At 42.4% G+C, this 14,623-nt stretch overlaps 1 protein-coding gene across 1 annotated transcript in view; it reads left to right on the forward strand.

The window, feature by feature from the left end:
- The window catches only part of GRM8 (glutamate receptor, metabotropic 8), a gene marked incomplete at its 3' end in the record, with an annotated part of 132,287 nt that extends 130,427 nt beyond the window's left edge, over positions 1 to 1,860 (forward strand). The window contains exon 2 of the mRNA XM_006771419.1: positions 1,644 to 1,860. Within this exon, the coding sequence (XP_006771482.1) occupies positions 1,644 to 1,860 (217 nt within the window). The remainder of the gene's footprint in view (positions 1 to 1,643) is intronic.
- Between the last annotated feature and the right edge of the window lie 12,763 nt (positions 1,861 to 14,623).

A 14,623-nucleotide genomic window follows, 5' to 3' on the forward strand; every position in this document is an offset into this window, starting at 1 on the left:
TTCCCACCAGCAGTGCACAAGTGTTCCTTTTTCTCCACAAGGAAGTCTGTTTTCTTAAAGAAATTATTGTATGGGTTTCTGTTTTGTAATGTTTTTTTGGGAAGTTGGAAAATTCTTTTTTTAAAAGATACATGGTTGGCTATTCCCAAAACTTTTTGTGGTACTCAATCATTATATTAATAATCAGTGAATAGACTTGAAAGCTATTTATTTAAAACTAGTGGCCTGGTGCATGAAATTCATGCGGGGGGGGGGGCGGTTCCCTCAGCCCAGCCTGCCCCCTCTCGCAATCGGGGACTGCTGGCTCCTAACCATTCATCTGCCTGCCTGCCTGATTGTCCCTAACCCCTCTACTTGCCTGCCTGATTGCCCCTAACTGCCTCTGCCTGCCTGCCTGATCACCCTAACTGCCCTCTCCTGCCAGCCTGATCTTGCCCCCAACTGCCCTCCCCTGCAGGCCTGATCTCACCCCCAATGGTCCTCCTCTGCCAACCTGATCTTGCTCCCAACTGCTATCCCCTGCCAGCCTGCTCACCCTCAACTGCCCTCCCCCGCTGGCCTGATATCACCCCCAGCTGCCCTTCCTTGCCAGCCTGATCACCCTTAACTGTCTCTGCCTGCCTGATCACCCCTAATTGCCCTCCCCTGCTGGCCTGATTGCACCCCAACTGCCCTGCCTGCTGGCCTGATTTCACCCCCAACTGCCCTCCTCTGCTGGCCAATTTGGTTCTGATTGGTTGGTTTCTATGCCAGTCAGTTTCAAAAGCTCCGTCTCCTAGGCAGCCATTGGCTGCTCACAGTTGACCCAGATTTGGTTCTGATTGGTTGGTTTCTATGCCAGTCAGCGTCTCTGGGCCTATCAATGGGGCCTGATCAGAAAGGCAGCCCCAGTGGAGGCCTGGAGAGAAATGGAGGCTTGGCTGCTGGCCCAGCCTGGAGAGAAAGAGAGAGGCAAGTGCTAATCAACAGCTGCCACACAGGCTACAGATAAGACCCTGCTTCGCTCTTCAGGCCTCTCTCTGGGCCTCATTTGCAGCCCCCTCAGCAGTTAGTGCTGGGTCGGCACGGCAACCCAGTGCTGACTGCAGGACTGACTTCTGGTTGGTTGAGCCTCCGGTAGTGATGGACTCAGGGTTTTTATATATTAGGATAATTTACCAAAAATATAATCTTAAAACTGAAATACTAAGTGTACAAAAAATCTCATATTAAAGTCTCTGTTCGTCATTGTGTAGCCTTTCTGTTCTAAAGCTAAAACAATGTCAGAGGTTGCTCTTTCTGATGCATGTCTACACCTTCACCGCTGCCTCATTTCTGCACAGATCTTATCACAGACAGAACAAAAAAGCAACAACAACAACAATAAACAAGCATAAATATTTTGCCTTGCTTTCAGAAACAGTGGAATCTGAAGCAAAACTACATTTTTTTCTTGTTATTTAGAAATGTTCTTTGAAAGAAAGTGAGCCTACAGACCAATGTAAAAGACTTTCTAATTACATTGTTGCTCATAAAACCTTACTTCAGCTTCAGGTTGCTGTATCTAGGTTTCTGATATAGTTTTGGCTGTTCATTCTCTTGTGACAATCCATCATTCCACACGATTTCTCACGAGTTGAAATGCCCTGTCCTTTGTTTTGCAGATACCTCAAATCAGCTATGCATCCACAGCCCCTGAGCTAAGTGACAACACCAGGTATGACTTCTTCTCTAGGGTGGTCCCGCCTGACTCCTACCAAGCACAAGCCATGGTGGACATTGTGACAGCCCTGGGGTGGAATTATGTGTCGACACTGGCTTCTGAGGGCAACTATGGAGAGAGCGGTGTGGAGGCGTTCACTCAGATTTCGAGGGAGATTGGTAAGCATCTATTTATCGGTGATTGTATTTGGAGGTGACAGGTTGCGGGAGTCCTATCACCTCCAAGCACTTTGTGAGCTGTATGCAGTAATGAGAGCTCCTACAGATGCGTGACCTGGCTGTCCATTCGAGGGGGCAGCTGAGTTTATTATAAATGTTTGTGTTGTTCATGGCCCATCAAGGTGACACTTTGGTGCTAATTCAGGAAATAGAGCTTCTGACTCAGGCAGACATTTTTAAAAGTTGTCTGTTTTGACAAGGGAGTTTGCTGGCACATAAGAGCCACTGTAAATTTGAATAAATGACATACTTTCTGATTGTTCTAGATGGAAGTTTACATTAGCAAGTCATTAAATTAAAAAAATAAAGGCCGTGGAATTTACATCGAACTCTAGAGGGATTAAGACTGGTAATCATTTTAAAACAATACTGAAGGAGCCCCCAAGGCTATGCTTCAGCGATATTGTGATTGTCATATTTGACTTCTTGCATTTTCAGTCTTACCTTAAACACTGAAGCTCACAGTGGGATGAAGGGCAAACTGTGAAAACGTGGGTTAGAGCAGGGTGCTGATGAACTCCATTCTGGGCTTTTTCAAGGTGCTTCTCCACATCCCTACAGGCGTCTCACCGGGTGCATGTTTACTTATGAGGTTGTAAATCCATTCCACTTAGAGGTCAAACCTTATTGCTGATTGGTCAACAACACAACTTCGTTGATGAAGGGAGATATATTACTGTTACTTAACAAATACTCTTAAGAACTACTGAATAATATTTACCTATTTTTTCCTGTAAGCGTAATATTTTGTGGAGAAAGGAAAGTGACTATTGGTGATTTTGAACTTGAGAGAAGAAACTATGTTGATGATTTCTTGTCTTTCTTGGAGACTTCAACTCAGGAAAAGATCATGGGAGTGATTTGGACTTATCCATAATTAGCAAGGACAAAGGGTTATTGGAATAATTTATTGGAATAAGGTCTTCTCTTGAAAGATTTGCAGATGCTTGGGATCTGTTTTGCATAGAATAGGGCATGAAGATTTATTTTACACATTATTTGGTATGTTTATAATTTGTTCCAGTGCCGTGTTGCTGCATAAGAGCTAGAAGAGGCGAAAAGGCCTGGTGTTGCTGGACAGATTGGATTCACTGATTTAATCAGCCAACTATTCACACCTGTTGTTAAGTGTCCACGATGCCATAATGTTTGCTCTTTGGAATTTAAAATTATATCATTATTGCTATAAAAATGATTCAAAAACACTTTAAGTGCTGGCAAGTTATATTACCTTCTTGGATAAGAATGCCAAGTTTGTCTTTAGAGGAAATGCTCACTAAAATGAAAATAATAGCTTCTGGAATTAGGATTAATGCATTATTTATGTAGCGGATGTCAGTTCTCACCAGAATGGTAATTCCACAAGAGAAAGGAAACTAATCGAGTATGTATTGAAATGCTTAGTCTTCTGTGGCGATCCTCTGTACTCTTCAGCTATAGGACACATTTTGTGTGCATGAAACAGATGACTATGAAAAATTAAATATGGGACACAATCTCCCCATTGTTGGAGAATCTGATAGAATGCCTTGTTCTAAAAGTTAAGTGAGATTGTAGTTTTATTCTTTTGACTAAAAGAAAGCAATACTAGTTTCAGTTTTTATGGAGCATTGCTAACTTTGGTAACACTGTCACATCAAAGGATTCAGATGGTGCCATTCATTATTCCCATTTCTATCTTAGTCATTATTATAGGAGAAAACAATTTTAGTGCCTTGTGTATGCTCCTGATGAGTGCAATGTGTTTCCTCTGTGTCGATCTTTTCAGTATTCTGAGACTTGATTGGCTGTCCATTCTATTTCCATTCTCACTTATCTGGGGATGGAGGAAGCCTGGATTGTCAATTAATATGCAGAATGCTGAAAAGGCCAAATTAGTATCACACTAGAGTATGTCATGGAATATATTAAATATCAAAATCATTCCTCATTTTAATGACAAAGATTTTATCTAGAACAGAAATAGCTGAAAATGAAACCTTTTACATGACAATGATATTAATGGGGTTGGCAAATGGTAGCAACTTAACCCATTCTGAAGTGAACTGATGGCTCTATGAAAATTCATTAGTTCTGTAACATTTGCTTCTCCTGCTATAATATCAGTGACATCTTTGTCACCATGTTAATAGCGTGTTTTCAAAAATTTTAGTATCTTGACTTAGGAGTCAAGTAATAAATTTATTTTCTGGAGCGTCTGCCTATTAATAAAATTATGTATTTTCCCAACTCTTATAAATTTTCCTGTACTCTGTTCTGAATTTCTCCCTTCAGCAACATTCATTACTAAGAAATTTCAATGTAAATTGAGGCTTCCTATGTTTTAGCTCTGATTAATTTAGACAAATCATGGAATATAGTGAAATGAAAATCTGTTTAGTGATAAATTGCTTGTACGGTGTGATTAGAACACTTTTCATTTTGACACAACCTGAGACTTGGGCAGGGCCTCGGTCTTTCCTGAATCTTGAACGAAGTTATGAGTAAATGATGGTCATGAACGGAGACGCCAGTGATGGTTCTTCTCTAGTCAAGATCCTTCTGAGGGAGACAGGGGCAGGAGCTATGTGACCAAATAAAGACAAATACAGTGGGGCCTTGACTTACGAGTTTAATTCGTTCCATGACGGAGCTCAGAGCTCATAACTCAAATTACTCGTATGTCAAATCAATTGTGAACGAGTGAGACACGTGATGCTGGGCTGATGTTGTGGTGTTCACTGTACGTTCCCTGCGCCAACTAGCGGTGGGGTATCTGAAGCTGGCTCGTAACCCAAATTTTAGCTCGCAACTCAAAGCAAAAAATCAGCTGAGAGACGGCTCGTATCTCAAAAAACTCGTTAGTCGGGAAACTCGTAAGTCAAGGCACCACTGTAGCTTCTTGGTACCCTAGCTGTTATAGTTTCCCCACAATGCATCCTTTACTGTAGGATTTTCACTGAAGAAGGCAACAAAATATATTTGAGATCAGCAAATAGCACAATTTGACTGAAGCATAGTTTGTGTAGTGAGGTATGGGAGACACAATAAGAAGGCTTGACATGGACACCTAGTTGAGTATTTCATCCCATAGGATGGTAATTTTATCTTTTATGTGCCAGATTTAAGATTGTGCAAATGAAAAGTGGAAGATAAGGGGACCAGCTGAGAGACCACTGCGATATCAGTCTCAGTCTGCTAAGTAGGAGAAATGGGGAGATGCTGGGCAAAGCAGTTATGTAGGAGATGTAATGTGCAGAATTGTAACGAGTTAATTATTAAGAGAGTTGATTTAAGTGTTCTCACCACGCACACACAAAATAGTAACTATGTGAGGTGATGGACATGTTAACTAGCTTGATTGTGGTAATCACTTCACAATGTTTATGTATATCAAAATGTCATGTTGTATACCTTATAGATATGCAATATTTAATTGTCAATTATACTTCAACAAAGCTGGAAAAAATAAAATTGGTATAAATGAAAAAAGAAAAAAGGCATGGGAATAATGACCAAGCCTTAGCAATGGAAAGCTCAGAGGGTGGAGAGTGTTCTCTTCTCTTTTTAAAAAATCCTCACCTGAGGATATTTTTTCCACTGATTTTTTTTTTGAGAGAGTGTAAGGGAGGGAGGGTGGGAGAAAGGGTCAGAGAGAGAGCAAGAGAGTGAGAGAGTCATCATTGTAAGGGAGACACATCGATTGGTTGCCTTCCACATGAGCCCTGACAGAGGCTGGGGATCAAACCCTCTACTCAGGTACATGCCCTTGACCGGGAATCAAACCCTGAACACTCTAACCACTGAATCACACCGGCTAAGGCAAGTGTTCTTTTCTCTTGATGAGTTTATGGCCATGGAAAGGCCCTCAGTCCCCTTGAAAAATATTTTCATGATGGGAGATGGTAGGAGTTCTTGTGGAAAAATTCAAGGATACCGAGCAGATTTTCATAAGAGAACAGGAACTTTATGAGCGGAATAGCTGAATGTGTGTGTGGTCCAGAGAATCAAGTAGTGTCCTTGTGAGGGGGTATATTCGTTCCTTGTGCTGCCATAACAACATACCAAAACCCAACAGAAATGTATGGTCTTAGTGCTGGAGGCTAGAAATTTGAAGTCACAGTGTCAGCAAGGCCATGCTGCTTCTGAAAGTTGTAAAGAATTCTTCTTTGCCTCTTTTAGCTTCTGGTGTTCGCTATTAATCCTTGTTATTTATTGGCTTGTAGACACATCACTCCAACCTCTGCCTATGTCATCACATTTCTCCCTTCTCCCTTCTTGTGTATCCTCTTCTTGTAAGGATGCCAGTCATGTTGGATTAAAGACCCATTCTACCCTAGCATGACCTCATCTTAACTAATTACATCTGTGGTGAACCTCTTTCCATAAAAGGTTACATGCTGAGGTACTGGGGTCATGATATCAGCATATCTTGTTGGGAGACACACTTTAATACCCATTAACAGGGGGCAATAGTGAAGAAGGGTGTACTTAGGGAGATAATTTCCAGGGACAGGGGTGGGAGTTAGACCAGAAGGACAACAGACTAGCAATAAAGATGAGACCAAATTTTGTTAATGGAGAAGCCTGTAATATAACCAGTTCTGAAGTTCCTTTGGCATGTTACAGAATTCTACTCTCCCAACCTGACTATGTGGGTAGACTGGGTTATCTAGTGGATAATTCAGGGTTCCAGGCTGGGGAAAGTGGTGGGATCCTAGTGTCTGACCTTCCCAGGATCCTAGGTAGTCAGGAGCTTCCCAGTAAGACCACACTGGGCACTTCCTGTATGGTGGTGCACTGGCTCTTCAAACCCCCTGTCTTGTGTAATTCCAAGATGCTGTGCTTTTTGATGACACTTGGAAAATTATGGACATCCAGCGTTCTTTCTGGCCTAATTTATCTTTATGTGTCACTTTGGTTTCTTTTGGCTTGAGGGAAGGATAGAGCTTAGTTGCTGAGGGTTGTTAAGACTGAGCTATCACCCATCTTACACACCCTCAGTTGTTAGGACCATAGTCCAATATTTATGTCTGATTTTAATGATCTGGTGTGATGTTTTCCTTGGCATTGTCATAAAGCGGTTGATAATATAGACTCATTCTTTTCCATCCTAAGCTCTGGGGCTGGTAGTTTGTGACTCAGGCAATGACTTCCTTGAGTCTTTAGGCAGGTTATTTCGCTTCTTTATCTTCCCTTATTATATTATTTTTTAAAAGAAGACAGGATAATAAATGTTAATACTACTACTGTCATTATAAGGGGCAAGGAAGCTAAAGCTTGAACTTTGAAGATAAAAGGAGTTTGTGAAAGCATTATATTTTTTTCAGTGTGGATTTGCACAGTGTGGCAACACCTCCTTTAATCAGTCATCACATTTATGAGAGAGTTATTGAAGATGACAGGCCTGTAAGTCGTCATCACACTTTATGGGGGGCAGACTAGACCTGATTCTGTCAAATCTTCAACCATATGTGACTTTTTCTCCCTAATTTGCAAATGCTGGAAGCTTCTGACTATTGTCTGACACGTGTTCAGAATCTTAAAACCTCAGATTTGGAAGGGACCACAGAGGTCATGGAATTGGCATAGTCTGCTTGAAATGTTAATGCTATAGACCAATTTACTTAATTCATTTTTTTTGTATATAAAATTACACTTGCCAAAATGTTTAATAGTGAATTATTTTTGGTGAGGGTCAAACAATAACGTGAGGAAAATTCATTCCTGTTATGCAACTGAAAAGTGCCCACTGATCATATTTTTAAACTACCTCAGAACTGTATTAAAAGAAAGCATTTTCCCCCTCTTGGGTTATAAACAAGAACTGCGTTTCGATGAACTGAAATGGATTCATTTCAAGATTAAAACAACGTATTTTCAATGACACAGAGAAAGGAATACATAAAGAACAGCCTTTTCCTTCAGATGTGCAATGCTTTGGAAAAATGACTTCCAGCAGGCAAAAATCAATTTGACAGAAGTATTAATGTTGTAAAATACTGTGGATGAAAGGAAACATTTTAATTCAATTGAAAATTTTACTTTACATTTTTACAGCTGAGTTCCATTGATAACACCACATTTCAAGTTGCAAATTACATTTAATTAATATTAACACCAGGTAATTGGCAAGAAGAACTTCAAAGGAGGGCTGAGGAAGTTGCAAATTGGAACTGCGGGTGCCATGGTCATGCAGAAGCTTCACAGGGACCCAAAGAAAGTGTATATGATGTTAACAGTTACTGCGGAACCTGATCAAATGGAGCCTCATTTCAAAGCTGTTCTTCACCCTCACCTTTCTTACTATTTAGGACTTAGCAACTGCTAAGTAGCAACAGCTGCTGTTCATGTAAAACAGCAAACAGCATTCAATACATGCTTTCAAACCTACGATCCTGATGCTGTCATTTAGTGTTTAGTCAACAATCACAGTTTGATGCCGTGGAACGTACTTTGGAGTCAAGAACTTCTTTAAATTCTTCTTCTTCAAGCAGGAGACTTTGAGGATTAATTCCCTTGTCTGTTAAATGGAAGGCTCAGTGATCATCAACCTGAAAGAATACGTGTAAATGCTCTTCGTAAACAGGAATGTGCCATGTGATATCAGGCATTGCGAGTGTGAATATGGATTTTTTCGCCCTCAGTGTGTGGCAAAGCTGTATGTTATTATGCAGGTCATAGAAGTACTGCCTGCTGGGTGGGATAAGTAGCCAGAGGGCTTTGCTTGATTTGTTAATACCTTCACTTTTAGTCAGATTCTGTCTGAAAGGTCAGAGTGGAGGATTGTGAGTGGCTCAACCACCTCTCTGTTCCCTTGACTAAGTTCTCCACAACCACTGTGGTAGGTCCCATAGCCTGACTTATTCCTGTCATCCCTGGTCCCCAAAATTACTTATCATGTCACCTGACAGCTGTCCTTGCTCGGGTCTGATCATTCAGTGCCACGTGAAAGGGTTGAGATCAGGACAAGTGTGGGCTATCTTGACTTGTCCTTAGCGATGTTCTCCTGTAAGTCCCCAGGCTGTGGCACCACTTGTCACTGTGGTTGTAATGCCAATTTCTCTGTAGATGTCTTCCCCTCAGAATTTGTTTTTTTTCAGTGGAAGGACCCCCAGTAGGCAGCAGAGTGTCCTCATGAACATCTGTTGAATGGCCATTGTCCCCAGATTCCTGGTTGTGCTGGTATCATGAGCGTGGAGGTCAGGCTTGCTCCCGCTCTGGGAACTGAAGGTCAGAGAGGTTTTCAACAATGGCTTTTGCGTTTTCTTTGCTAATGTGTAGCCTATGTGGGAACTCAAGGGACAGCTATACTGTTAAAGCGCTTAGAATTCATTTAAAAAATTACTGGCAAACACCAAAGCCTGTAACCTGTAGGCTCATCCCACCCCTAATCCCTCAGGCCAGAGAATGCTGTGGAATGGTTAAGAGCATCTTACCGCTGAGTTTGAGTTCTAGATATGTCATATCCTAGCTATGAGACCTCAGGTGAACTACTTAATCTTCTGCCCCAATTTCCTTATCCATAGAATGGGGATAATGACTGTATAAGAATTGAATGAAAGCATCACTACAAAGATGGCTTATGGTGAGTGCTCAACAACTTCTGACTCAGGACTGTGTTAGAAACCCATCTTCACCAATGGCGACTAGATAATGGCCCTGAGCCTGTATCCAGTTTGCTCAGTGAGCAAATAAGAAGGCAGAGTGAGGCCTAAATAAGTGCTTAATTAAAGACAGACAATATCTCCATTCCTGAAACTTGCTTTGCACCTCCTAGCAGTAACAAATCCTATGCTATTTTTTTCTTAGCATGACTAATATGCTACATGGAATGGTGTTTGGCACCTAATTGAATGCATGAATTAATTAAATACTAGTCAATGTTGGCTCACCAAATCTGCTTGCTCCTCTTCCTTTTTGAACCTTCTAAATATTAGCCAATGCAGCCAGCATTTACTGTGCACTACCATCCATCAGGTCACACTGGGCTAGGTTTTCAGGATACTAGCTGGTCACTGTGTATCAGAGGATGCAGAGATGCAAACAAATAGTTACACATGGATGTGGCCCTTGCCTTAATGAAGGCATCATTGAGAGGCATTGCCCGAGAATACCATCCTGCGACAGGACATTCTGCAGTTCATGTAACAAAAAGACCTGGCGTAAGGCAGGTGGACTTCAAGCTCCAATGGAGTATACCATGTGATGTGAAAGCAATTAATTTTGGTAACTTCAACAGAAACATTGCTTTTTGAAAAAAGAGGCAGCACCAAAAATTGAATATAGGCTATGATGTCAACTTTGTAGTGTTGTGTATATTTGCGAAATGTTTAATATGTGTAATATATATAGTTTTTGAAAATTCTTTTTTCTCTGTCTACTGATGACCAGTCAGATGCGTCCACTTATAGACAGTGTGTGACGCCCTACAGTGTGTAACCCCTGTTCTCCCTGATCACTCTCACCCAGCATCACACTTGCCCCTCGAAGCAGTTTCAGTTTTGTTCAGTTTCTGAGTCCAGGCCAAGACCAATACTTTGTCCCCAACCTCCGGCCACACGTTTCTGAGCTCTGGTTTTTGCCATGATGGACTCTGTCTCCGGGGGTCCCGGAGTGATCCTTGAGCCCCTTTACAGGTTATTGCAAACTTACAGTGTTGTCCCACCCTTGACTCGAACTCTGGACCCCTGGGACTGTGGCCTCTGAGGTTTGGGCCATGACATACTTCCTCTTCCCGGTCAAGCCCTCCACCTGAGTGGGTGGGTGTCTGTCCTCTGCCAGTACCATCACCCAGCCGCTGCGGGCTGACTCTGCATGAAGCCACTGAGCAGAGCCCAGCCTATGTATGGGGCCCCTAGTGTGTGCTGGGGTCCAGCCTGCTTTGTTGTCTTCACATTTCTCATGTCTTTTTAGTGTTATATCCCTAGGATAAGGGAGTTCAGTCTGTTTCAGGTGATGCTTTGAGTTTCTCTCTCAGGGATTCCCATGCAAATACTTAGTAAGGCTAGGATCTGTCATATAAACAGTGTGGTTCCTGTTCTGAGCTATTTTTTTCCTGTTGCCCAACTCTCATTGCCAAATGTATAAGTTTCCGAGGACTGCCATAACAAAGTACAACAAACTGGGTGCTTAAACAATATAGATCGGTTGTGTCATGATTCTGGAGGCTAGAAGTCCAATTTCAAGATGTCGGCAGGATTGGTGCCTTCTGAGGGCGTGAAGGGGGATCTGGCCCCTGCCTCTGCTCTAGCTCCCAGGGGTTTGCCGACAGTCTTTGGTGTTCCCTGGCATGTAGACGCCTCGTCCTGATCGCCACCTTTATCCTCACATGGCATTGTTACTGTCGTGTGTGTGTGTTTGTGTGTGCACTCACATGGCATTGCTACTGTCGTGTGTGTGTGTGTGTGCTCACATGGCATTGTTACTGTCGTGTGTGTGTGTGTGTGTGTCTGTCTGTCTATATCCAAATTTCTCCTTTTTATTAGGGCCCACTCTACCCCAACATCTCATATAAGATGAGTATGACCTCATCTTAATTAATCACATCTGTAATAACCCTTATTTGATTGCATTTGCAATGAAAATAAGGTACCATTCTGCCTGGCTGTTGTGTCTTAGTGGTTGAGTGTCGATCTATGAATGGTCATGGTTCGATTCCCAGTCAGGGCACATGCCCAGTTGCAGGCTTGATCCCCAGAGTGGGGCATGCAGGAGGCAGCTTATCAATGATTCTCTCTCATCATTGATGTTTCTATCTCTTGTTTCCTCTCTGAAATCAACAATAAAAATATATTTTAAAAAATAGAAGAAAATAAGGTACCATTCTGAACTACTGGGAGTTAGGACCTCAGCTTATGAAATTTTGAGGACAGAATTCAGCCATAACACCAACCATAACTGTTGATTGAGCTGTAATTTATGGAGTTCTGTCTAAACAAAACCCACATTTGTCTTGGTCCTGGAGATAGATGTTAGGTCTTGATTGCCCAGTTTGTCTGTGGGATCAGTTTCTGTAACCAGGTGAGCCGGCCCCGTGCCCCTTTGTCCTCGCCAGCTGCTCCGTGCACGCCTCCCCACTGAACACCTGAGTCATGAGCGTGTGCTGTGCCTGCTGTGCCAGCCCCAAGAAAGTGCCCTCTTTTATTTCCCTTCCCAAAGTCATTTCCTCGTTAAAGCCATTCTGTTTGGAAACTCCAGAACTAGATGCGAGCTTTTCGGTGCAATCTGTACTTTACTGTGTTGACAGAGAACATAATGTACAAACACCTTCTGCAGAAATGAAGCAACCTCAGAATCCATTTATGTCATTTCTGTGGGTCCTCAAAGAGTCGGCCTGAGAATTCGTGTGTTTCCCTGGTTTCTTTCATAACTTAATCAACTAAAACCATAATTACAATTTTCTTGAAAATATCGGGCTCAAAAAGAGTGCAATCAGGAGGCTATCAGATGAACAGCTTATTGAAAGAGCCGCCGTTATTTCCAGGGTTATGTCCCGTGACAAAACCGGCTGCACAGTCTTTGTTCTCCAACATCTGCATGTTTGACAGATCCTGGGCTTCTTTCGATGTTACCTGGAGAGAGCCATTTCGTGATTCATTGGGGGCCCCACAGGGAAGGCAGGGGAAGGGAGAGAAAGTGCAACTCAAGTCAGCACATTTTGTTTCTTGTTAACAGCTCTGGGAGGAGGTTTGCTCAGGAAAGAAATTTTAAGTAATGATTTAAACATATCTTCTGGCAGTTGTAGCAGTGAAAAAAAAAATAATGCCTCTTGCAGCAGCTCAGATGCACTTCGAAGGCAGTGGTACTCAGGGCCATGGGACCCTGGGGCCACATTTGCATCTGTATCATGGCTGGCATGCACATAAGAGGCTATTAAGGGAAGAGGGATGTACTGAGGACATTGCTAGTCTTGTGTGTTTGATGTTATGGAGGGCAAGCCCTGTGTTCCCCTTCAAAAGGACGCTTGATGTTATTGCCAGAAGGAATCCGGTGTTAGATGGAACTATTTGTGGAAGTTGATGTGACATTTCATTCAACAAAAATTTGAGCACCTACTGTGTGTTGGGGCCCCATTGGAGGAGGTTAGGGATTAGGAACTGAATGAGTCAGACCTGATGCCTGCCCCTGTAAGGGTTTCCAGTTACTCTTCTTTCGTTACATTTCTTGTGTCCTTTTAGTTTGCTATCTCCAGGCTATGAGAATCCAACCTAAACCCACATTGTGAGAGGCCTTGGACCAGGAGTCCACAAATATGATAAGAGAGGGCCTAGATCTGTCCCATCAACAACTTGGCCCCGTGGGTGATGTGAAGATGCCAGAGTTCTATTGAGGTACCCATAGGGTGCTGGGGAAGGGTCAGATACTTGAAGGAAAAGTACAGGATGTCCGCCAAAAATGCATAAACACTTCAATAGCTGAAAGCTCAATTTTGAAAATGAAGTGTATTTTAATAAATACTGTTTTATAATTATTCAAAGTGTGCGTATACATTTTTTGGGACATCCTGGACTGAGGAAGCTCACCAGGTGCAGGTGTTTGGGAACACCCTTTCAAGTGGGGTGAGGAGCTCCATTTAGCGATGCAGAGCATGGATCAGAGATTATGGTAGTGGTGATAACCGGAATTGACTGCCATGTGGCAAGAGACTCACTCATCTTTCATCCTAGAATTCCTGCCCATCCCCCATGTTGGTGGGGTTAACATTTCCTTTGTTCTGAGATTATTTCTAGGAAGCCTTCTCATCTCCACCCACTTCTCCCAGAGAAACCTAAGTTAGTTTTCTCTTCTGTGTGTTCTCTCACATAAGAACAAATTCAGACTACTCAGAAGAAAGACTATTGCAATAGAGAGAATACTGCCAACTCGGACATCGCAAGCATTGCACAATCAAAGAGAAAAGTGCTTTTCTTTTATATGTTTGGGAGGAGTAAACAAAGCTTAAAAGAAACTTTTCAAGGGAAGTTTGGGTAGCCAAAGGGGAAAGGACCAGTGCGGTCTGACATGAAGGTGTCCTGCTGTGGTCAGCGGATTCCCAAAGGGACACGGTCCATTTTCAGTGTTGCTCAGATTTGGGGGCAGACAGTGTTCAGAGGCATCTAGGAAGGAGAGAAGCCTGGCTAAAGTTTTGTCAAGACAAAGTGGAAGGTGAGATGAGGGCAACTGTGAACAGGGGATCAGTTTCTGTGGTACCATGCAGCTATTGCACCACGTTGTGTTTTAATTACTTCTCTCTCTTCCTTCAGAAGTGGGACACATCCCTTGCTTTACTTTGTGACATTTGTGATTTATAGGAAATACACATCTGGAAATATATTTCTCATATGTCTTTAATCTTTGTCCACAGCTCCTGGTTCACAGCTCTTAAAACCTTGGAATTTCCTAAGGAATGAAAACAGTAACTATGTCTTTTGTTATGTTAATAAGGTGACATTTGGAAAGCACCTAAGGATGTGGGTTGGTTGACAGCCAACCAAGATTAGAGGTTTCCAAATTTTAGTCCCATCCCCAACCTCCTGGGAGGGAAGAGGGACTGGAAATTGAACCAATTGCCAATGGCCAATGAGTTAATCAATCAAGCCTCTGTAATGAAGCCTCCATAAAAAAGGGGGCTCAGAAAGCATCTGTGCTCTAAAAAGGAAGGAACTCTTACCATTTGCAACGGCATGGATGGAACTGGAGAGCATTATGCTAAGTGAAATAAGCCAGTCAATGAAGGAAAAAT

The sequence above is a fragment of the Myotis davidii genome, unplaced genomic scaffold, assembly GCF_000327345.1.
Source record: "Myotis davidii unplaced genomic scaffold, ASM32734v1 scaffold705, whole genome shotgun sequence".
In the NCBI taxonomy this organism is placed as follows: Eukaryota; Metazoa; Chordata; class Mammalia; order Chiroptera; family Vespertilionidae; genus Myotis; species Myotis davidii.